Source organism: Halichoeres trimaculatus, unplaced genomic scaffold (assembly GCF_033239565.1).
Source record: "Halichoeres trimaculatus isolate MK-OKI-2021-1 unplaced genomic scaffold, fHalTri1.1 fHalTri1_scaffold_12, whole genome shotgun sequence".
NCBI classification, from domain to species: domain Eukaryota; kingdom Metazoa; phylum Chordata; class Actinopteri; order Labriformes; family Labridae; genus Halichoeres; species Halichoeres trimaculatus.
Genome location: NW_027437190.1, coordinates 21,481,339 through 21,504,778, shown reverse-complemented (window position 1 = coordinate 21,504,778; position 23,440 = coordinate 21,481,339). Strand labels below are relative to the sequence as shown.

The window sequence follows — 23,440 nt, the reverse complement described above, 5'->3', positions numbered from 1 at the left end:
AGAACATAACAAGGTAAAGGTACAGCTACTCTGTGCTGTTTTTTAAAAAAGCAGCTATTCTTATTTTATAGTATCACACTTTCTACATTTTCTTCACTGGACTACTGGCTGGTTTTAATATTCAGCAGGTAATCTTTGTGTTTAAGTGCTTAGTTGCCTATATTTCTATGTCAATGTATACCATTTAAAATTCATCAGTGTGGCTGAGCTAAACTGCTTACGCAAAACAAGTCCATATTTGTTAGTAATATTCAGACAACAATTATATGAAAATATTTTATTTCTTTACCATAAAATATAAGACAACATGCATGTTTCCTTTCATAGATTCAAATAACACTTAAATTGTGTTATATTCCAAATAAAGAGCATCTATTGTGACTGATGCATCCCCTTAAATTTCAGCTTGATTATTTGAATACCTATTCCTGTAATTTCCCCTCAGAAAGTGAGAAAAGGTTGGCTCAAGAATTCTAAAGATGCAGGTAAGTCATTGAGCACAGGGATGATGAGTCCTGTGATGTCACTTGGTGACCTCAGCATCATAAATGAAGTCCTCTGGTAATGTCTCAGCCGGCATGCTCCTCAGCTGCTCGTCATAGTTGCGGAGAGTCCACAGTTTCTCCAGCTCATACACATCCCTGATCTCAGGTAGCATGAAGTGACAAACCATGTTGCCTGAGACAAAAATGAGACAGAAAGTAAAGAAAACTAGCTGCTCAACTAAGATTTGCATAAACTGTTTCATTTGGGCGTTACTTGCACTACTTACCAAAGTCAATACACATCCAGTCTTCTGCATTCTTTCCTTCAACTTTGACATTTGGCTCGCTTTCTTTCTTCAGAAACTTGTACTGAAAGAGAATCATCTTAAGCATCAGTGCACAGACACTCATTATGCGTGTCTCTATTTAACTATACAGGAAGATAAAATAAAGACTTACCACTTTGATAGCATAAAGTGCCATCGCACGGAGATGTCTCGGTGACACACCGCTGACAACAATGAAGTACTCTGTGTATTTGATGCCTTCTGGTACGTAAATGACACAGATATCTATTGCATTTTCTTGACGGAGCAGAGACACCAGCACATCAAGACTGAAAGACTCTGGAGATCCTGTAAAAAGAAGGTGACACATTTTGTTCAATTCTGAGACATAAACATACCTCTCATATTGCCTCAGTGCATGGTAGCTTCTGAAATACTTTTAATGCTTAACAGAGAAATTACATGGCACAAACCTACATGAATAGAAAAGTTAATGGTCTCTTTGAATACAGAAGCCTAAGGTGCAATTTAGATTTCATTATCCATAGATTGGAGACATAGTTCTTATTAATAGGTTATCATTTACTCTATAAAATGTCAAAAACAAAGAGCATGTTTCACAAAGTCTACATCTTTAGCAGTTAGTCAAACAGAAATCTTCATATAGCTTGTGGAAATTAACTCAATGTTTAAAGCCTTCTTCACTCTTTCCTCCTCTAAAGTAAAGAATTGCTGTTTTTCTTGTATAAAGGCTAACTAAAAGGAGGTAACTCTGGCTTTAACAATCTAGGTCTATATCTTTATTTTAATGAAACAGAGACGTTATTAAAAATGCAATACAACACTATGTACTCTAACTAAAGAGTCACTCACTTTGTCTCAGGTCTCCGTGGTCACTGTCTACCTCAGGTGACTCCTCTTGCAGCAGACCGGTACTCTTACTTGAATTATCTTCACTACACACCTCTGAATAAAATCTTTTCGTGACTAAATGACGGCTGAATGGATGATGTTGACATGAGGACAAACATGGTGTAAAACGTCGAGGCAGACACAGACTATCACAACAAGCATTAGAGACTGAACTGTAGTTTTGACAGAAAACGGTATGCTCCAGCAAAACTCTACTTCTAAACGTCGATAGAAGCAGCTTATTGGATCGATGAATAATACTCATAATTTTAACTAATATAACAGATAAATATCACTTCTTTATGATATCCACGAGTCCAACTGATACAGGAAACGAAATTCGTCCTTGGTTTTTGATTGGTTCAGAAAGCTTCTTCGTTGGTATTGTATCCTATTATGACTCAAGTGCGCCTCCTATGGGCATCAAACGGTTTACTTAGAAACACATTTCAGATTGCTCCAGCAGAAAGGAAAGAAAGGTGTAGGAAACATACTTGTGTTTCATTTTTTGTTTTAGGCACATTGATTTATCAGCATAGCCAGGGCAAGGTTCCACCTTGCAACAATCACACCTCCCTGTGGTCTCAGTTGGAGTGATTAAGTATTTTCCCATTGAATAGATCTCAGGGAAACTCTCAGACCACAAGCATAGCAATGGCTGTTCAGGTTTTAAGCTCATTGTAGTGCTGCTTTCAACTTCTGACGTCTAAAGTATTAAACACTTCTTTGATGGTCCAAAAATCGCTTATCACAGGATGCCCTTGTTGTCCAAAATATGTGTATGGTTGCTCAGCTATGCACCATAGTTTCTCCAACACCCCTTTTAAAAGGGTTAACTATTTCTGGTGTCCCAAAAAAATCTTGTTCAACCTTCCTGTTAAATTCCCTCCACATTTTTGAATTGGTGACTAGAGGCCATTGGATCATTTTTGCACAACTTCTGAAAAGTGAATCTTACTCTGGCTACACTCATGCAGCTTTTATTGCAGCACAGGTGTGTCTTGCAAGTTGCAGCAGGGAATTTCTTTAGCAATCTCTCTCCTACCATACTGTGACTGGACTGTGGCTGGACCATGACCATGGTTGTTGATTTTTGTGGCAAAGGATTTAAGCTGTGTAACTGAAAGACTTGTGTTATCAAGTTATGAAATGTATAACTAACAGTAAATAAAAGATGCGACACGATGTAAGATCAACTCTTTATTTTTTTATTTATGTAGGAAAACTTCGTTGATTAAAAAAATCCTACAAATATATTTTACCAAATTAATACCTCTTTCAAAACATACCTCTATGTATAAAACTGTAAACATTGTAAAACTGGAATAAAACTTTGCTTGAGGTATCATCTCATTGGTCAGTACATTGCCACGGATATCCCAAACTCAAGTATGTTAAAGAAACTTTTTTCTGTCAAAATAGATCAGAGCATTTTACACATTGTTCCCTTTATGATTCTGTGTTCATTTCAGCCCTTATTGATCAGCAAGGTCCATGTCCATAGTTACATTCAGTCTCAACCCCACAGGAATATGGTCTGTAAGACGAGCCAGCTGTGTAATGAACGTCACCTCCTCAATGTCCTGCAAAGAAGAAAAAAACAGAGAGCAATGGTTAAACCAATGCTTTATGCTGATCAATTTAGAACAGTGAGGGTAGTGAACAGAGTTGTGGCTCCCCAAACCTAGAGTCTGAATCCACAGTGTTTCAGTCCATCAAGGTTTCCAGTCACCACAGGAGAATACAAGCTGAGTCAAAGTCAAATCTCCCATTATCTACACAGTCACTGTTTCTGCTGCAGCAGGATCAGTTAAGGCGTCTAATAAACGTGAACATTCTGCAGCCCACTTGCAGTTCATTACAGTTTTACCCAAATATCTTGAACCCAGTGGTAGAGTCTGCAAAAACCACAGTAAGCTTAACACCAACTTAATTAACAGTCAAAGAAGGCGATCTTTGGCCTCTGACTTACGTTTCAGCGTAAATCTGGACAGAAATCTGTTAAAGTTGTAAGGCTGTTACTTGCATCCACTGAAAATGTTAAAGAGACAAATGCATATTTGTGGCACCTTCTCAAGCAGTTTTGCACATATGCTGGTAAATGCAATGAGCGCAGTCCCAATCTTTGCAGGAAACTAAATAGTTATTTAGGCCTTTTACCATTAAAGAAACAAACAAAAAAATGAATAAGTATGAGTCCTCCTCTACATATTCCAAGTCCTAATGCAGTCAATGCTAAAGCCCAAGTCATGAGTGGTCTACTCTGAGTCAACAAATTCTGGAAATCAGGGCTTGTGTCAGTCTTGTATTAGGGTCCTAGACTCAAGTACAACATCACTTGTGGTCAGACCACACCTCCAGTTGCAAGTGTTTCATTAATCATTGGTGGTATCTTAAAGAAACATGTAATTTTGAAGATACTGAATGAATGACAAAGGAGAATGCTAAGGGGAGAATGACACATCAACTGGACACATACTGTTTTACAGAGCTTTGAGATGGAGCTTTCACGGTACAGGATGTAATCAATCCGACGTCCTATCCATGGCTGGTCAGCCTCGGGGTAAACCAAAGGACGGCCCTTTGCAGGAACAGGAGGAGAGATATATTTCTTTCTCAGCTCCTCTGTCTCCAGAGTTCTACACAGAGAAGACAGAATGGGTCAATACTAGTTTAAGAGCAAACAGCATTTTTCCAACTAAAAGAAGAAGCATAGGCAGCAGCGGTTCAGGGCCTCTGAGGGTCCAGAAATCAGAACTTTGTATACCTTTGCAGTTTTTCTGGGGTACTTATGTCATCTTTGTACAGAGTTGGCTGCTCCAGCAGAGTACCTTCAGAGGTTCACAAGTAAAAATACAGTATGAGCTTCAGTACTCTTCCAGTATGTATGTTGTACAGACAGGTGAAATGGTTAAAAAAAGTATGCACCTATGACCCAGGGCTTCTCTTTTCCAGGCCCTGCCCTGCATGGGTCTCTGTATTCCTCAAACAAACGATGATTCTGCTCCAGACAGTCATCTGAACATGCAAAGTAAAAAGATTGGAGGAAAATCTTGTCATGATACCTTCATTAGTAACTGATAATGTTGTGAAATATTTAATTAAAATCTTGCACATTTTAAAAATGTAATCTTTGTAATCAACATACCTGGTGAGCAGTTATCAAAGTTAAAATCTCCACACAGCACATCAAAAGCAACCTCTTCATCAGGGTGTCTGTTTGCTGCTTGAAAATCCCCAATCCACTTTGTTACCATATTCAGCTGTTCACAGCGTACCTCTCCTTCACCTGATTAAGAAAAAATTACAACAAATCTTAATGGTCATTTTTTTATGTGGCAAATTCTGGGTGACTTTGAGAAGACTGAGGAAATTTTACTTGCCCTCTGGTGCATGAAGATGTGTGCAGTTAAAAAAGCCAACCACAGTCTTCTGTTTCTGGTTCTTCCCAATTAGCACCTAAGAAATTTCAAAAAACCTTATCAAATACGTTTTTGCTAGAGTTCAATAAAAGCACAAAATTGTTTGAAACAAGAAAGAAATGTGTCTTAACTGAAGATGACTCAATATGAGACATTTAGCAACTTACCTTGGTAGAAAGGAGGCCTTTAGCGGCTAGTGCATCTTCACCAAGGCTGTTGGGAAACCAGTGGTACTGGGCCTCGAGCACAGGGAAGCGACTTGCTACAAACAGGCCGCTGTTGAAGAACTTGAAAGCGGAACAGCTGCATGGTGGCTGACAGGCATAAACACCAACATCATACAGGATGTGTCCAAACACAGGTTTCAATGCCTCTGTGAGCTTCTTCGCCGCCCTCTTATCAAACACTTCCTCAAGGCACAAGATGTCCACGTTGGCTGGAAACAATGATGAGACCTCCCAAGGTGGATTACCCTGCTGACGGAGGCCCTGAGAGAGCAGAGCTCGAGGGGCACTTCTATGTCCTGTCCTGCCCTGCTGGTTGGAGTTCTGATTGGAATTAAAAAGGTGTGAGGGCGGCTCAGCTGGGGGCTCCTGTGTATCATTACAGGGTTCACAAACCACACCACCACTATTTTTGGAATTTGGGATTGAAACATGACATTCTGCTGAGTTTGAATAGCTACCTACAGGGGGTTGTGCCTGCCTATCTGTAGCTCCATATGTAGATGAGTTGGCAGCAGGAAGTATGCTGTTTGAGGGGCTGAGAGTACCACAACTGCTAGGGGAGTCAACAAATATGCGAATATGAGGTCTGCATACACCCTGCACAATAAGCTCACCAATGGTTGCTGCTCTGTTCTGGGTGTGCCCCAAGTTGTTGAAACGAGCAAGGCTGTCAGGTAAGAGACACAGGTTAGCTGTGGCAAAACCAAAGGAAGCCTTTCCAACCAGCTCAAAGCCCATGTGTGTCGCTCTCTCTAGTGTAGGGGGTACCTCTCTGTGGTAGCAAAAGGGCCTGCGGCAAGCCTGCAGGGGTGCCCAGAGCAGAAAGCCCAGGAAGGCAAAGGGAGCTGTCACAAGAAAAAGAATGAAGAAGAGAATGAACCCAAAGAAGACCTTGAGGGGGCGGAGGTAACATTCTTGCTCCTCTCGCTGGGTTTTCTCCAGAGAAGTCTCCTTCAACACAGCAATGAGACGATCAAGACACCAGAAACAAGGCAGGACAAGAGCCCATCCAACAGCATGCAGGCATGCAACAAACTCATTAGGAAATGGAGACTCTTTCAGGGCCATTCCTCTTCCCCTTGTCTATGCATCAATCAGGATGAAAGACACTGGGTCCATCAGGTCTGGCCACATTCCAATTCCAGTGTCTCTTTATGTTCTTTGTCACTAAGGCAAACACAAAATAAATTGAAAAGTCATGACATGGCTTCACTCTTAAAACAAACGTGTATCAACATTTGCACTGTGGGCTCTCTGGTTTAACAGGCTTTATCTACAAGTCAAAGTCATGCCCATGCATGCCATTGTGGAGAAACATGAAGCAACTGATGGCTAAACTGATAAGTCTGCAGTACTGTCTCATCATGTAGAGGGGGCATTATGAGAGCTTAAAGCAAGATGATGCAACACATGAAAATGGCTTTTAAGAAGACGAGGACAACAACATGAGAACTGCCTTTAATCCAGCAGTCTGTATCTGCGTCTGCGCAGTCTTCCTTATCATTGTCAGTATGAGACTACAGATAACAGTTTGTATGAACTCCAAAGGTGTTTTAAAATGCACTGAACTATTTTTATTGCAAAGTAACATGTCAGTTATAATTCAGAAACAAGTGTGAATTAATGTGCTTTAGCGTGTTGTATTCAGGCGCCGAATCCACTTGTGTACACATAAAAAAACCATTCATAAAATACAACCAGGAAGTCTCAGACCCCCTTCATCCCATTAGCAACAAAGTAGTGTCCGTACATCAACCCAAACGTTGAGTTTTCTGCTAAAATCACGCGAGCTTTCTGCGTCACAATGTTAGTTCAGCGGACACTCATACAGGTAGGTTCGATGGATGTCATCAATTAAGTTATTGCCTGTTAATAGGTATGCTAAGCTAGCAGTATAAACGCTAAAGAAAGACTTTGATCCGACTAGGGTTGCAGTTAGCGTTGATATGTATAACACAAAGCTATATTATAATCACAAATGGTTAAAAAAAACACAAATCCAATACATGCTTCTGCATTTCAGTTACCCGAAGTAAGAGCTGTCACCTGTTCCTGCTAGCTAAAAACACTCTGCTAACGTGGCAGTTTATGTCTTACCTTGACACGTAAACAGGGACGGTCGATTTTATGAGCCCATATCTACAGTCTGTCCATGTATTAAGTGTATAGTTTATTCATCCATGTGTCACATATTCAAAGGAAATGTTGTCTTGACACAAGTGAAGCAGTACATTATAGTGGTTGCTTGGACCTACGACCACCCTGCTCTCAGCGGCTCGTCCCACCATTTAGCCACGCCCTACGAGGCGTTGCCATGGCGTTGGGCACGTGATTTACCTGTGACGACCTGTTTGCCCTAGTGAGAGCTGTCCTACAGACTTATCAAGTAGGATAGATAAAGTATATGAGTAAAAAATGTCCAGTTGCTGATTTCCCCACTGATTGCTTTATGTCTTTATGGTAGTATGTAACATCCAATTATGCTGTTTATTTGGGGTCGAGCAGTTTTTTTGTGTTTTAAAGAAAACTTGCCAGTAAGATTTCATGAAACATTCACTTTTAATGGTCTATCAGAAGGGATGTGTCTACCACAGGAGAAGAGGTTTCTGATCCTTCTGAGCCATATCACAAAGGCAGGTGTACACAATCAGCAGGTCCTTTTGAAGCTTGCTAGGCGCTTCAATGAGTATAGCCTTCTTTAGAAAGTCTGCATTATTGCACATGCTGTGTTCGCCAGGCTTCCCTCTCAGGATCCCAAATGTGTTGACAACAAACTCGGTAAAGAACGGGTGAAGAGCTGATCTGTACCCCAGCTGACCCAAACCCTCCATGAGGTCAGTATACCTTTGAGTGAGATAGAGTCTGTAACTTTCATCAACCTTCCCTGTTAGTGCATGCGTGCTGACCTGTAAGAGGAGAGAAAAAGGCTTGTTACTTCCCTGTGATGTGAATGGCAAGCTTTGTTTGATCTGGCTGATAATCAGTTCAAATTTCATGCTCTTTCTGTTGAGTACTTTCTCACCTCTCTGATCTTGTCAGGTATATTGATAAGTGTGAAACCATAATGCCTCTTTTGGCCCGGAAAGACATATGAGAGAATCCTCCTGTCCAGCTGGAAGGCAACCTCTCCCAGGAGCCTTTTTTCATCTGCAACTAAAAAGTAAAAACTAATGTTTCTCTTTGGAAGCAGTCTTGTTACCCCTGAAATTTTGAGGTGTGATATGTCCTGAAATATTACCTTTGATATTCTGTGAAAGATCCATCTGGCAGCTTTGTGACTCCATCTTCTCACTGGTGTCTGTATGCATTGAGCTCAGGAGGAAAGACTGGAAGTCAATGGGAGATGAGGTTCGATGTTCACTTTTAACACTTGATGGCTGCAAGTTTTTCCTGAAGTTTCTCTCCTCAAATGTCTTTCCACTTAAAGAGCAGGATGTTCTTATAGAAGTTGAGCAAACTAAAAAAAAACATACAAAGTTATTTCTGTTGAACAACTAAAGAATAGATGGTTTAAAGATAGGACCTGTCATACTTAATTAAGGCAACAGCTTTTTTAATTTATCACCACCAAACCTTTACTCAGAGTTTATACACCTGTTAATTTTCTCTTTGGAACCAGTCAGATCAACCAAGTATTTTTCATATTACAAGAGGACTGTGGAACAATGAATATTCACAGACATGCAACATGACAAACACTGAAGTTTATTTACAAGAATATGAGATACTGTGCCGTGCCCTTTTTCCTCAAAAATAATATAGGGAGTTTGTAATGTATGACATTGAGATCAACAGCAATGCTTCTTCATGACCCATTGAAGACCCAGACTATCAGCTAAAAGATAGTATATTTACAATTTGAATGCTTGTTAATACTGTGTGTGTGGGGGGTTGGGTGTTAGACAAGGCAATATATTGCACCCAAGACGTCCCCCTTTTTAATCACTTTTCAGTTTTTAATTGATAGATGATAGATGTGACTGTTAAAGAAAATAAGATGGATTTATGGTTCATGTAGTAAAAGTACCCGAAACATTAGTACTTTAAAATGCAGAAATGACTTCTGTGGAACCGAGAATGGCCATGGATTTCTTTTTTCTTTTTTATGCACTGCTATCTCGTGACAACAACTTTTTATGTAAACATAACAAAGATGGTTTTCTTGTGATAACAAATTATTGATACTGTGTTCCTTTTGATTCTAACCTACAAGAGCTGCATGAACAGCCTTGCATAATAAAAAAATATATTTATATATATTCATTTAATATTGCTTTGATATTTGTGTGATATGTCATGTTTATATTACGGTTTGTAGCACAGCATCACAACAGTCAACTCAAAATGTGGTTATTAAACAAAATTCAACTGTTTTATTGCAGCTGCTGACAATGATTACATTCACTTTTGAATTCCACCCATCGCAATACACCAGATCTCTCAGCCTCAGAGAAAGGGCTGATCCTGAGGAGAAGGAACAGACTTCACTGCAGTGAGCTGCGTTTCACAAGTGTTTAGACGGATAAGCTGCATTCAGGAGCTGCATCAGCTACATAAGGTATGAAAGGCAAACTTTAACGTTCCCCTTGGGCTTTAAAACAGAGGTCCAAAGGGAAGGGGTAAGAATGACAATTGGGCCTTTGTCTTCTCCAAGGAACTTTGCAATTTCAACCATCTAAACCACAAAAGCAGATTTACTGTATTCACCTATTGATAACAATAACATATTCAGAGGAAGGCTCTTAAAGTGCTCTTCACACCGAGATTGAGCACTGAAGCACTGATGGAACCTTTTTGAGGAAAAAATTCTCATTTTGTAATACCCAACGTATACTTTGACATGAATCAACATTGCCACCCTGTGACCAAAATCTGCAATAGCATGTTACTATGCAGCTGCTAATTCAGTGCTGATTCTTGTTCTTATTTTGTTCTTGTGTGAATATTTTTCTACATTTCTATTTTTTTTTTCCAAAGATTTCGGATTTTGTATTCCTATTTTTTTTTCTCTTATTCCATTTTTTTTTTTTTTACTTTTTGTGGGAAAGAAATCTTTGTAGTGGCAAGATAACGAGATATGTTATCACAAGAAAACAGTCCTCGTAATATCGAGATACTAAGTCGTTATCAAGAGATAACAGTGCATAAAAGGAAAAAAAAATGTAGCCGTTCTCATTTTCCGTACAAAAGCAAAACAATTGATTAAATTTGCAAGTGTCTTGAGTCTTTACAATATTTATATTTGACTGCCATCTAGTGGCAGATGATAAACCTTGCAATACCTGGAGACTCCTCGCGTGCCTCAACCCTGGCTTTCGGCTCCGTTCTTTCTCCGCTTAACCCTAGTAACGACCTCAGGTGATAGTTTTCCCGCTCTAGTTCCTCAGTTTTTGACTGCATAAAAGTTATTTGCTCCATTTGGTCCATTTTGAGGTTCCCAGTCAAACAGCTGAGCCACACTTGACAAAAACGTCCTACCAAGCGACAGAAACACGAGTCAAATCACAACAACGTAGTTCTTTTGGAAAGACTTTAGCACTTAATATGAAATACAAAAACCAAGCTTTGAAAATAAAAAAAAATGAACAGAAGAGCACCAGTCTAACACACACACACACACACACACACACACACACACACACACACACATTTATATATTTTTGTAAAAATGCCCCAAAATGTCTACTTACAAGTTTTGTCCAGGACCTTCATAACCACTGCATTATATCAGCCAGCTGATGCTGTTTTGTTTGGTTGTCATGGCAATGGATTTCATTATGATTCATTTCAGCAGTTGCACATTGTATTTTTTTTATCCTTGGCAGCTTACAGGTTCAGCATAAACACAACAAAAACAAACAAACAAGCAAACAAACAAAATCTTATGCCAAGGTCCATTTACAAGATAGTCTGAGGGTTTTTTGCCAAAACTCCTTCATCTACTGAAATATACAGGTAAAAGGGTTCCTCACAAAGAATTTTATTAACCCATATGATTTTTACAACTTTCATACACCCCATAAAACTTCAATAAAACCTCCAAACACAACATAGACTTCTATTATATGCTATCATAGAAAAAAATTCTTTACAGACTGAAGAAAAATATAGCAAACTAAGTAATTACACACAACAGACAAGACAGAAACTGTTATGGAAAGTCGCTTCTAAACGTGAACTAAAAACAAACTAAATTCTTCAAATATTCAATTTTGGGTTCTTCCTGTTTAACTCCCCCTGGCTTTTCCAAGGATGGCAAGAAGGTAGAGGAAGATGTTAATGATATCCATGTACAGGTTCAGAGCAGCAAAGACATATTCCTCTGGGCTCAGGGACAGTTCCTTGTTGTCAAGCAGCAGCTGTGTGTCCACTGCCAAGAACTGTAAAAGAGAATTTATCACAAAAGATCAAACTTACACCTTGTTCTCACAAATGATGTTAAAAAATAAAAATCACAACAAGGTTTTCATCATTATTTATGTACTTGGGTTGGATCCCTTTCTTATAAACAGTGGGGGACCATGATTAATGGAAAACTTAAAGTTGCGATTAAAATACCCTCCAAAAAAGTTGTCATGTTATTATGTTCTGTATACCATAGAATAGAGCCATCATAGGGGGATTTAGGTAATTTTCCTTTTAAAAAAGGAACTCTGAAAACGATGGACTGGGCCCCTCAAGGCCATCCAGCAAATTTGGGTGATTCGACATAACTGGATGTCTAACTTACACAAGTGAACAGCAAAGCTCCCAGTCCAGCATACACAATGTGTAGGATACTGTCACGGATGAATATGCAGAGGAAGCCCATGAAGATCAGTACAACCAGGCAGACGAAAAGCACACCATGACAAGAAGTGAAGTCATATTTGGTCTGTGGGAGGAGGAACAGAGTGTTAAGGTTACGGTCACATCAGAGTGTGATGAAGGTAAATGTCATGTCACTCAAGAGTGAAGAAGAGAAACAAACCTGCAAAGAGAAGATGACCACAGTGAAGCACACGAATGCTGTGATGCCCACAGCCAGGATCACAGTGTCAGTTTCATGGAAGCTAGCAATCACTCCCACCATGTAGGACATGGCCAGAGTCAGGACCGACTGAAAAACAAGTAACACAAATATATCAAGTGCACATAAGTAGAAGGACAGGATAATAGGAAGCAGCAACTCATGTTGTTAAAGTGGCCTATAATGCTAAATCTGAATTTCATGTGTAAATGTGTAATAATGTTGCGGTCCTGTATTAACACTGTCACTTTTGTGGTAAGAAAGCAAAATGATTTTGCAGTCTACAACATCAGAATACAGTTTTTGTTCTTTTACATTTTCAAAATTGAAGTGTGATAAAAAGAAAAATAGAGAAACTTTAGTTATACTAGAATGCTGACAAAACACTGTGACAAAATTCCAAATCAGATAATAGATAACTTCCTCAGCTGTAACTCTTTCTACCTCTGTTTCCTATCTCAAAGAAAAAGGGTCTGTGTAGACTTACTAATAAACCAAGGTTCCAAGGATGCTGTCGGCGAACACTTCCACAGCAGCTGATGACGCAAACCACAACAAAAAATATCACGTAGGACACACAGTAGGTCCAGATGTTCATTTGGACAAAAAGCTTGACTTGATCCACAAAGGTGAAGACCGCCACAAAGGCAAATGTCACCATCAGCTGAGCGGTTAACAACAAGAACACCTGCATGAAAGAAGAGTCCATTGTAAAGCAGTAATGATACAAAGAATGCTCCTCAGTATACATTTCTACACTTTCCTATTTTATAAACTTTACACATGCATTACGTAATTCTTGATTTCTACAACCTCACACTTTTGCACACATGTAACTACACTGATATTTCTATCTTTTTCAGATGCATTGTTCTCTTACCTTTCGAATGAAGGCTCTTCTTATGCTCTTGTGATCTAATCCAAAATCAAAGTCTTGGTTCTCATGAAAGGGTGGTGGATCCTCCTCATGATGGTAGACATCATCTTGAATGGCACCAACCAGAAACAAAATTATCATACAGGGCTTTCTCATGACTGTTATTTTAGCTTAGATGCAACAATGTCAAAAGTACCTACCACTGTAGCTGCCAATGTTGCCCTGGCCTGGTGGAAAATATGGTGGGGAAGAGGGCTTGTCACCATATCCAGGGCCGCTTGGTGGGTTTGATGGCATCCCAAAAGCTCCAGGAACACCAGGTCCAAAGGCAGTTGGTGGAGGAAAAGGCAAACCACTGGGTGCACCAGAAACCCCTGGTCCAAAGGCAGCTGGTGGAGGGAAAGGCAGACCACTGGGGACACCAGAACCCCCTGGTCCAAAGGCAGTTGGTGGAGGGAAAGGTAGACCAACAGGGGCAGGGGGGCCACCAGGTACAGCAGAACCTCCATACATGTTGGATCCTAGCATATTCATGTCAAACCCAATAGGAAACGATGGTTGTCCTGGAAGTGATGGTGAGGCCCCCCCGAGCACAGGGTTGTACTCTGTCTTTCCGGTTGCCATCACTGCCTCAGATCGGGAGTGGAGATCGACTTGGCTGTCAAAGGATGGGCGGTAAAAGAACACAATAAAACAACCATTCAAATAGTAGGCTCTTGAGATAAAAATACAGAAAAGCACCTTCTAGGGGATGAACGTTGGCAGATACCCGGAAACACAATCAACAAAGACCTACGCTGGAACGGGGCAGGTCACATGACGCCGTTGGCTTCCGGTGTCTCGATATCGTGTACAATAATTTATCAACATTCTGACTCAAAGTTAAAGCATTGAGTCGCAGCGGTATCATACATTGTTATATTCTGCACGTCAAACGAGCAATCATTTAGACAACGAAATGCAACACCGGGCTTCGCTTTCGAGACCAAAGACTAAAGACCACCAGTTTTCAAGATTTCCAAGGAAACTATAAATGTCACAGGATTCAAGCAGCGTGTTTAACGTTCTGTCATTATAGAAAAATTTAACTCACTCAATGTACATTTAACGTGTTTCCCAACCCTTAATATTGTTACCCAACGAACGTAAAAATGTGATTATGTAACGGACAGCAAACACGACTTTCGTGAAACCATGGCGCACAGCAATGTGTATAACCTAAACAAAAACGATGGGATAGAAAACACACAATTGCGACTAAGATGGAAAGACTAGCCTTTTCAAAGTACTCACATGGCACGTGATTAAAGTTGTAAATCCCAACTGGATCCCTGATATCATGTGTCTGATAGCTTTGATCGCAGGTTCTGTCCCACTTAGGGCATTTTTTTGTTCCTTCGACTTCCAGTAAACAGCGTTAACTCCTGCGTCACCGCCCCTGGAACCAGGTTGCATCCACGGACCGAGCAGCGGAGGCGGTAAACACAAATTTCACTGTTTTATTCAGTTGAACAAGAGTTTTGATAATGTGAAAAAAATGCGTTCATCAACAGAAAAGAACAACACACAGTTGATACACCAAAGCTTTGTATCGCTGTCCTTCCGTGGTGTTTTTATGATTAGTAGTGGACCTATACGTTATAGGTTAGCATGGCAGCTCGCAATTACTACGTTTCCGACATGTAGTGAACGCAGCATGAAAACATCTACTTCTTGATGAACTTGGATGAACTAAACCGAAAGTGAATGAATGAAGTTTCCTGAAAAGGTCCACCAGAGTCTTGGGAAATATGTAAGAGGTCAGACACTATTATATAAAAATGTATGACAAGAAAACGTGCCACTTTTTTTTTTCAGTAAACCAAGTAAGCCAGCAGGTGTCAGGAGAAAACCCAAGGGAGTCAGGGGAAAAGGGTCTTGTGCATGTACATTGGACTTATATCTTGACATTCAAGACCGTATGCATCCCCGTCATACCCAAGGTCACAACACATGCTTCTTCACAGCTGCATGGGTACATTTTCTATGGTGAAGATTTGTCAGCAGGCGTATAAAACAAGGAGTGGACAGGGTCTCTGTCAAACAACCACAGGCTTTCACAAACACTGCGGGCTACGACGCTAATGCATACAAAATGTATGAAAGTTTTTGTACTTTAACATAGCTTTGGGGAAACATCAACCCAGTTTTGCCCCCAAATATAAGTCAGTTTTTTATATTAACACACATATGTTTCCATCTTATACTGTTTTGCATTCTTATTCACAAATATAAAAAACAAAATGTCATCAAGCAAGTTAAAGAGAATTTGAAAAACAAAATTACACAGCAGTGATGTCAATTTTTTTTTATTTCACATAATTAACGTTTGCATTATTTTTAGTCATGCATTAAAAAGTGCAAGGTGTAATAGCTGATAGCCTTGCATTAGAAAACATTTGTTGTCTAAAGACATCAAATGAAGAAACCTTTAAAAAGTCAACAGCTCTCACTCTGTTCTTTATCAAACTGGTCAAGTATAAAATGTGGTATTAAAGACTTAAGAGTCTATTTGAAACAACAAAATCAAATATTTAGAAAACAGAAACTCAATGAACTTATTGCTTCCTTTCCACTCCAAATTTGTTCTTTATGCAGTGTTTTACTTTGTTTAGCCAAGTCCAGACATCCTATTCTGCTCGAGATCAATATGCAGCAGCACATAAACACAGAATTAAGGGTGTTTTACTGTAAGGCTTCATAATAAATATATAAATAGCATAATTTAAAAGGTACATTATGAAACAATTTGTCTAAAGGAAAATGAGAAATTCACATTTAACAATGGTTCTCCCCTTTAACTAAGCTTACTTGAAGTGCAATGTAAATGGGAGAAAAGAGAGTGCTTTTGCCAGCTTTAGCTGTCACTTCAGCATTTGTATCACTTACTAATGAGGAAATATGACTACAAGGGTGTCTAATCTATCTCACTCCAAACAGTTATAAAAAAGGAAGAATCCAAAAAACACTGACCTCTTTCTCTGTGTCTGCATAGCTTTACCGCACAGAATATCGTTCCAAAACAATGAAATGCTGAAACAAGAAAGGTGTAGCATGCTATTCTCAAGTATGCAAGTATTTTGAGTTTCTCTTTGTATAGGTAGAGGGGAAGAAATTGGACTATAAGACATAAATGCACTCCAGAATTTTGTACAAATTCCACAGGAACATATATACAGAATTCAGCAATGGTTGACATGAGGTCAAGTGAGTTCCCTTTAATTAACATTAAATATTTTACTGCTAAATAAATATTAAATATTCATATGTAGAACACAGTGACAAAATACTGATGTCATTTGAATCAAGTTAACAGTAATTTCTGATTTGCTCCAAACGTTTTGGTTGTTTCTTGGTAGAAGGCCTGGTGAGTTAAAACCTGGGAGTGACACCCAACATTCAGCCTCTTCATTCTTCCAATGCCTTGTATTGCTCTCTCCACGTCAGGAGTGTGACCTCCTCTGCTTTCCTCCTTAAATGTAGTTCAATGGTTTCACTGCATTCGGTCTGTCTGCAGCTGCTGGGGCTGGTACTGGCTGAAGGCAGCAGCGGCAGCAGCAGCTCCTGGGGTGGCAGCAGTGGCAAGTGGTTGCTGGACAGTGTATCCATAGCCTGCTGTGGTCATGTAGCTGGTTGGTGCTGGTGAAGCAGCATATGGATACTGCTCGTAAGCAGCAGCAGCTGCAGCAGCAGTGGCAGCAGCAGAGTACTGGGCGTATGCTGCTCCAGTATAGTCAAGGTACGGGGAAGTGGCAGCAGCAGCTGTTGCCGCTGTAGCAGCAGAAGGTTGCACATGAGGGATTACCACACTGGGCTGGACAAAGGCCTGTGGGTAGACATAGTGGGCAGGGACTCTGTAGGACACAAAAACACACAGGGTCACAGCAGAGCCACAGCTAATCATCTTTCAAAGCTGAAACTGCAAAGCAGGCGCCACAAATACATCAATCCAGTCCTCAGATCACAGCAAATCCATTCATTAACAACTGAAAACCCTACCTAGAAGTGAAAAGTTTAGGAAGCAGCAAAACCACAAAGAAACACAAGCGCAGCTTTTATATTCAAAAAGCACCTGAATCTGAAATACAGTGAGGCATTAAAAGAAGATACAGCCCAGCTCTGCACCCAGATGTGTCACTGTACAATATGTGACAAAATGCGAGCTTACCTCACGACACCACAACATATCAATAAAAGAAGTGGATGTTCTGTCCATGTCCGGTCACAACACCACCACACATACAGGCATGCCCACACATGTTAATAAGTCCTTAAACACAAACAAAAAGGTAAGAAGACTTGGGTGTTTTTTTTTAAATGGAGCTAGCCATTGCAGTGCTTACAGAGAAGCAACATTACACTATTTGAACAAGTGGGTGCTTTGTTTATCTGTTAGATTTTGCCAAGGCCCTGTTGGGTTTATTATTTCAAAAGGAATAGTTTGAAGTATTAAAAGAAATAGTGTTGGAGTGAGAGCACACTTTTCAAAAACTGAATTCTGTAAACAGACCAAGGCACAAATGGATAAATAGAAGCCTGGGTGTCTTGGCCCCACTTTAAACTTGTGTTAAAGTCACTCTCAGTAAATATCCTAAGGAACAGGTGTGAAACTGTTATATCTGTCCATAGACAAGCACCCCCTCCCCCTCTTACAGACATACACCCCCACACAAACATACACACGCCAGCTTGACTGACAAGGGAGGCTGGAGGCATGCTATTTTTGCTCCCCTTGTCATCTCCAAAGGACAAGCTGATCTCCTTCAGTAACACATGGCAGGGCACTCATTGACTGCAATGGCTGCCTACACCACTCCACGATTTTTCCAGTGACTTTTCTGCAGCTTAGGTTTAAAAACAGCCAGGAAGGGTCTCTGCTGGTCACAACGTTGTGGCCCTGCTGCGGAAGTGTGTTAGGTTTTCTTAAAATAGAGTTAGCTTTTTTATTTTTTACTCACAATTAATTGTATAAATAATTTAAAACTTAAAAAAGGTAGGAGCTGGATTTCTGGAAAACTGTCTTTGTGCTATGACCTGTTTTTATTTTTATCAGCAGCTCAAGCACTAAAAGGAGAAAGCTAACTTGAACAGTCACTATTGAAAGAGATGGTATGAACATTTTGTGGTCAAGGGCTAAATAAAGGTGCTTTGTAAATCACCAGGACTCATGGGTAATCCCTAGCACATAACCAAAAGGCTTCATGGGGCACATGGCTGGCTCCACCTGTTGTCCACAGCCAAGCAGCCCTGTCCATGCCATACATTATTAACAGAGCTGCCGAGTGACTCCTATTTTCCATCTGAATTTGAGAGGCCGTGGAGATCACTGTAGCCACCAGCTGCTGCCTGAGCAAGTGGCTGAGATCTCAGTCTCCAGACTAGAGTTCAGTATAGACAATTGCTCTTTTTAATGTAATTGCAAAGCTTAATAATTAATCCACATCTATTGTTATGCAAAGACTAAAAAATTGCTTTATGTCATTCTAAAGCCTTCATTTTGGCTAATATATTATGTGAGCCCTAAGTTTTACAACTTAAATATCAACATAGAGTAATTATTCAAAATTCTGTTCTTTTCTGTAGAGTAAAAAGTACAAGTCTTCTATGTGTCATCCTCCTTTCTGTATCAGAATTTGATCTCTCAGTAGCAGCTGGTAAACTGATGAGAAAAAAGGCAGTATATAGTAAATTTGGAATTCTCATATGGTCAGTATTATGTACCTGTAAATGTAAGCCAAGAGTAAAAGCAATGGGTTAATGAAAAGTAAATAAAACACAGCATCGTGGGTAAGGAAACAGAAAAAGAACTCCGGCATGCATGCCAGTGTTTGTTTTGTTGCAGGGGATCGATTTTGAAATCAGCACTCTGAGTGATCATCAGCCCCTTTTTGACAACAAAACGTGATCAACAATGTTAACTAGAAACTGGAGTGAATAGAAAAAATAAACCACAGGCTACAGCACAAATCAGTCATTAAAAGAATCAACACCCCATTACAAAGTTACAGCTCCCTATCAAATAAACAGTATCTGCACAAAAAAAAACTCCTTCACCCCCACCCAACTCCCCCACTGCAAGTGGAAATGAGCACACAGTTAAGCTGAACACCACATCATACTGAAAACAAGGCACACACAATTCTATGTACTATAGAAAACGTAAAAAAAAAAAGACTTCCATGCATCTAGTCACCATTTCAGTTTCGTTTGTGAATGTCAGAGTTTACAGGTAACACTTTAGTGCTCTGCCCAATGCAGACTCAGCTATTCCTCAAATCATCATGTCCCTTCATCTGCTATTTTAACCGTTACAGAGCCTGTCGGATCAGAGAGAGATACACAACATCAAGTCAAGTCCTGCAGCAGCTTATGTTCACTTCCTTCTCAGTCAACGCCAAGCAGAGAGGCACACATCAACACTCACATGTCCTCATTCAGGATAGAACAGGTGGAGGCAATAATTAATGGCAGTTTACAAGAAAACACAGACAACATAAGAAAATAGGAAGATCATTGTATTTCTTTTTTCATTTTACAAACAAATATCTGAGATTGAACTTGGATTTTTGCAGCTTGACATACCCATAAGGTCTCTGGATGAACGCTGGATGAATCTGAGGCACTCCGAATGCAAATCCTAGAATGAAAACAAGTAGAAGTTTAAGTTAACTTTAAATAGGGAGACTTTTGAGGTGTGATGAAGAGTTCTCAAACAGTGATGGAATTTTACAGGAGGAAAAAAACTTAACCACACACATGACAGTCTTCACGTAACATTATCAGGGTGAATCTTTACTGAATAAAACTTTAATTTTAAACTCCATTAACAGGGGTTGCATTAATTCAATAACCTTCATTGTAAGTATACAAAGGAATTTAGTCTTGTTTCTTTAATGAGCTGAATTTTACTCAAATAGTGTGGTCCTGACCTGGCTGTATGACTCTGGGTTTAGCCCCAAGGTAAGCCAAGTTAACGTTGGCTTTCCTGCCATCTATGATGGGGTTTGGGTCCTTGCAAGCTCGGTCAGCAGAGGCCCGGTCAGCCATGGTCACCTGAAAGTAAAAGAAACAGCACATTTTCTAATGACCTAACCACTCTGCAGCCTGGTCAAAGTGACCAGGTCGAACCCTTAAATAGAAATCACATGTTTGTGGTCCATAATAGAGAAGACAGGGCTTCTTTATAGCTGTTTTTTGTGGTTTCATATCTTGTTTGTTCATTTTGTGCAACAGTAAAACCTGATCCACTCAGGCCAGGCTGTCAAACAGAGCAGGAGACAGTCAAAGTGACTCCTCTTTCAGACTCTGGATGCACACACTGGATCAACTGCCCATATCACTCACTGTGCACGTGCTCCAACAACTTTAAAATGGCAACTCAAAACTCGTCACGAGATACTTACAAATCCATAACCTCTGGATTTCCCGGTCTGCCGATCAGTAATGACAACAGCCTCCTCGATGTCTCCAAACACCTCGAAGTACTTCCTCAGACTGGAGTCGGTCGTGTGATAAGGAAGACCTCCTACAAAGATCTTGGTGAATGTGGTGTCTTTCTGCGCCGAGTGCATCATTTGTTGAGATAAAGTCAAAAGTTGGGTCGAATAAAGTGGGTTAAACGCGTCCCGGATCAGTTGCAGGAGAGAGTGTGCCCCCTGTGATGTGACTGTGGATCTGAAGGAGGAGGAGGACACCTGTTACTTTGCTGCGGGAGATTTCCCAGTTGCCAGTTAGTGTGACACAGATACTTAACTCCACCCAGATCCAGACCACCACATTGTGCTTAGGCTACCTACTGTCGCACAGCTGCTTAAACAGCAGCAGGGACACAAGACGAAAGAAGAAAAGAAGCAACCTTTCTTGTCCTCGGCAGACTTCATGCCAGACGCAGATGACAGGCCGAGCTGGAAAAGGAAACTTTGCTTCTTTATATGTTAAAATCAAATTGTATTCTGGTAACCTAGAGTTTAGCCAGTCATACACTCAATTTAAGTCTTTTTTGTTGAATACTAACTCATACAGTGAACGTTAAAGGTGAAATTACAAGAGGGCTTCACACTTTGAACTCTTTGCATGCTGTTTCTTGATTAAATCACTAGCGTAAACCTCTTTTCACTGCATGAATGTGTTTTTGCCAACAAAGACTTATCTAAAACTTCATTCAATAAGTTAAAAATGTGAAACAAGCATTTAAAGAAAACACGATTTATTCTCCTTAAGACTATCCTGCTTTGGAGTTACTTGTGTTTGGGTGGTGTCTGTGTAATACACACACTTGTTGCTAGCCCTTGCTTTATAAGCAGCATCCATCTTCACAGGTACACTTGCACAAAGTCAGGAGTTGTGTGGGATTCTGGTCAGGTGTGAGTTACCAGTTAAACCAATCAGGTGCTAGTGATCATCAATTTCACATGTAGGTTGGAACAAAGTCATCAGGGGAAACAAGAACAGCTGTGTAGGTCTTAAACTGGGGCTCAATCCCAAACCGTCCCCTTCACACTGGTCCTCCGTTTGCGCCTTCTTGCAGAGAGTCCCAAAAGTGTGAAGGGGGAGTGACCGTTTAGCCCTGAAATAGGGAGCCTGCGTCGATGCACACTTTTGCAGGAAGTGTAACGGCGAAATGGTGAAGGAAACAACATATAAATATAAGTGCCTCATGTGTCCAATATGTTCTTGAGGTGGGCGATACTGGGAATTTTGGTGTCGATCCGATACCAAGTAAATACAAGGCCAGTATCACCGATATCGATACTGATACTGATATAGATACTTTTTAATATTTAAGGTTGATGTTTAATAAAACTGCTGACCTTAGGTTGTTTTTGTGATATTATCTTTTGGTTATATTGTAAAAATCTAGGACAGAATTTGGGAAAAGTTTAGAGGTGACTACAAAATACTTTAGTGTCATGATAAACATTCCTATTCAGAAACAATACAACAGTAAAAAAAAAAAAAAAAATCCCCAAAACATTTTGTGCGAAATTCTTTTCTTTAAAGAAGAGCAATAATAATAATAATAATAATAATAATAATAATAATAATAAAATATTTTCATTTATTTTTTTATATTAGCGTTCAAGACTTAAATACAAAATAAATAAATAAATAAATAAATAAATAAATGAAAGTTCTCCTGTTATCAGACATATTTTTTAAAATACTAAAGTATAAAGAATTATCACACCAGAATAAATGTTATATAAAAAATTCAAACAAACTTCTTTTCTTTTGGAGTCTGCTTGCTTGTTTCCCTAGCGCCACATAGCCAAATGACATGACAGGGACACAGCTAGGTCACCACTTTTATAGAACCGCAGCAGTCAGTGCATGCAGGAGAAAAAAAACTAGAGTATTGATCTTTTTACACTGGTATCATTCAATATCTATACCAACGTTGGTATCGATATTATCGATATTTGGATTGATCTGCCCACCTCTGATATTTTCTCCACGCCTTTGTCACACTGACAGAAAGTCACATAAGATGTGGTTTGAGAAGATAACACAAAACAAGCAAATCTTACTCTATGCTGACGTTAAATTTGATTGTGAAGCCCTGGCACCTAAAATGGAAGCATGATTGGCAACATTACTTCATTTGTTTGATTGGAAATGTCAGATAGTAATAGGATTGAAAGACATGGAGCACGAGCGTGACTTCATTTGGAGTGACACTCAGTCGTGGTGGGTAGGGGGTGGTTTGGGATTGGGCCTAGATGAGAAAGGAACAGCCAGACTCTGCAACCAAGGTGAGGATGTTGAAGACAGTTTCAAGTCACAGGTCATACTCCATGGCAAGGCTGAGCACTGCAACCAGACACAAGGTACTGCATCACCAAGGTCCCTACCAAAGTTTTCAAAGCCACCTGGGGTTTCAAGGTGAGCCATTTCAGCTCATTTGAAGAAAGCAAAAAAGAACTGGGAACTGTTGAGAATCAAAGACATGCAGCAGATGAGAAGCACAATTCCTTTTCGTAATCGGGAGATCATCAGCGCAGAACTTGGGAGCAGAAACATGGCATCAGGTGCTCTTGACTGATGAATCAAAATTTAAAGTATGTGGCTATAACAGAAAACAGTTTGTTCATAGAAAGACTGGAGAGTGATGTCTCCTGAAAACAGCAATGAAGTTGGAGATTCGGTCAGGGTTAAAGAGAGATACAGGCTGATTCTCATTTA

At 39.9% G+C, this 23,440-nt stretch overlaps 4 protein-coding genes across 7 annotated transcripts; all 4 read right to left on the bottom strand.

Moving 5' to 3' along the window:
• Positions 1-262: 262 nt before the first annotated feature.
• On the bottom strand, positions 263-2,052 carry malsu1 (mitochondrial assembly of ribosomal large subunit 1). Its single transcript, XM_074683993.1, has 4 exons — positions 1,646-2,052; positions 945-1,120; positions 773-854; positions 263-678 (listed from the first exon to the last, which is right to left on the bottom strand). The coding sequence occupies exons 1-4, from the start codon at positions 1,947-1,949 to the stop codon at positions 524-526; spliced, it is 717 nt and encodes a 238-aa protein (XP_074540094.1). The 5' UTR covers positions 1,950-2,052; the 3' UTR covers positions 263-523.
• Positions 2,053-2,960: 908 nt separating this feature from the next.
• Positions 2,961-7,650, bottom strand: smpd5 (sphingomyelin phosphodiesterase 5). 2 transcript variants are annotated; one of them, XM_074683067.1, is made up of 8 exons: positions 7,431-7,650; positions 5,274-6,500; positions 5,068-5,143; positions 4,833-4,973; positions 4,613-4,702; positions 4,452-4,515; positions 4,164-4,323; positions 2,961-3,267 (listed from the first exon to the last, which is right to left on the bottom strand). In XM_074683067.1, exons 2-8 carry the CDS (start codon positions 6,399-6,401, stop codon positions 3,160-3,162), a joined length of 1,767 nt encoding a protein of 588 aa, XP_074539168.1. In that variant the 5' UTR covers positions 6,402-6,500; positions 7,431-7,650; the 3' UTR covers positions 2,961-3,159. The 2 variants fall into 2 exon arrangements, with proteins under 2 accessions (XP_074539168.1, XP_074539169.1); XM_074683068.1 differs by having other exon boundaries at positions 5,274-6,178; positions 7,431-7,649.
• A 3,303-nt stretch (positions 7,651-10,953) lies between these two features.
• grinab (glutamate receptor, ionotropic, N-methyl D-aspartate-associated protein 1b (glutamate binding)) lies at positions 10,954-14,667 on the bottom strand. 2 transcript variants are annotated; one of them, XM_074683069.1, is made up of 7 exons: positions 14,513-14,667; positions 13,420-13,877; positions 13,223-13,326; positions 12,830-13,030; positions 12,304-12,432; positions 12,064-12,207; positions 10,954-11,713 (listed from the first exon to the last, which is right to left on the bottom strand). In XM_074683069.1, the coding sequence occupies exons 2-7, from the start codon at positions 13,841-13,843 to the stop codon at positions 11,561-11,563; spliced, it is 1,155 nt and encodes a 384-aa protein (XP_074539170.1). In that variant the 5' UTR covers positions 13,844-13,877; positions 14,513-14,667; the 3' UTR covers positions 10,954-11,560. The 2 variants fall into 2 exon arrangements, with proteins under 2 accessions (XP_074539170.1, XP_074539172.1); XM_074683071.1 differs by lacking the exon at positions 14,513-14,667 and adding an exon at positions 13,961-14,050.
• An 894-nt stretch (positions 14,668-15,561) lies between these two features.
• Positions 15,562-21,640, bottom strand: rbm24b (RNA binding motif protein 24b). Of its 2 annotated transcripts, XM_074683072.1 has the most exons (6): positions 21,532-21,640; positions 21,114-21,162; positions 20,662-20,932; positions 20,188-20,311; positions 19,841-19,895; positions 15,562-17,112 (listed from the first exon to the last, which is right to left on the bottom strand). In XM_074683072.1, the coding sequence occupies exons 1-6, from the start codon at positions 21,566-21,568 to the stop codon at positions 16,752-16,754; spliced, it is 897 nt and encodes a 298-aa protein (XP_074539173.1). In that variant the 5' UTR covers positions 21,569-21,640; the 3' UTR covers positions 15,562-16,751. The 2 variants fall into 2 exon arrangements, with proteins under 2 accessions (XP_074539173.1, XP_074539174.1); XM_074683073.1 differs by lacking the exon at positions 21,114-21,162 and having other exon boundaries at positions 21,534-21,640.
• Positions 21,641-23,440: the final 1,800 nt, after the last annotated feature.

Bases quoted from the DNA above. Each gene is read 5' to 3' on its own strand.
- malsu1 (XM_074683993.1), bottom strand. From the start codon at position 1,949: ATGAGTATTATTCATCGATCCAATAAGCTGCTTCTATCGACGTTTAGA. The intron at 855-944 runs GTAAGTCTTTAT...ATTCTCTTTCAG, and splicing joins CACTTTATGCTATCAAAGTG to TACAAGTTTCTGAAGAAAGA. The intron at 679-772 runs GTAAGTAGTGCA...TTTTTGTCTCAG, and splicing joins CTGGATGTGTATTGACTTTG to GCAACATGGTTTGTCACTTC.
- smpd5 (XM_074683067.1), bottom strand. From the start codon at position 6,401: ATGGCCCTGAAAGAGTCTCCATTTCCTAATGAGTTTGTTGCATGCCTG. The intron at 4,974-5,067 runs GCAAGTAAAATT...TTTCTTAATCAG, and splicing joins ACATCTTCATGCACCAGAGG to GTGAAGGAGAGGTACGCTGT. The intron at 4,703-4,832 runs GTATGTTGATTA...TTGCATGTTCAG, and splicing joins CTTTGATAACTGCTCACCAG to ATGACTGTCTGGAGCAGAAT.
- grinab (XM_074683069.1), bottom strand. From the start codon at position 13,843: ATGGCAACCGGAAAGACAGAGTACAACCCTGTGCTCGGGGGGGCCTCA. The intron at 12,433-12,829 runs GTAAGTCTACAC...CTTGTTTTTCAG, and splicing joins CTTGGAACCTTGGTTTATTA to TCGGTCCTGACTCTGGCCAT. The intron at 11,714-12,063 runs GTAAGTTAGACA...TCTCTTTTACAG, and splicing joins GAGCTTTGCTGTTCACTTGT to TTCTTGGCAGTGGACACACA.
- rbm24b (XM_074683072.1), bottom strand. From the start codon at position 21,568: ATGGATGCTGCTTATAAAGCAAGGGCTAGCAACAAGT. The intron at 21,163-21,531 runs GTGTGTATTACA...TTCCTTTTCCAG, and splicing joins AGCAAGGGCTAGCAACAAGT to CTCGGCCTGTCATCTGCGTC. The intron at 19,896-20,187 runs GTCAGGACCACA...TTTTCATTCTAG, and splicing joins ACCCAGAGTCATACAGCCAG to GATTTGCATTCGGAGTGCCT.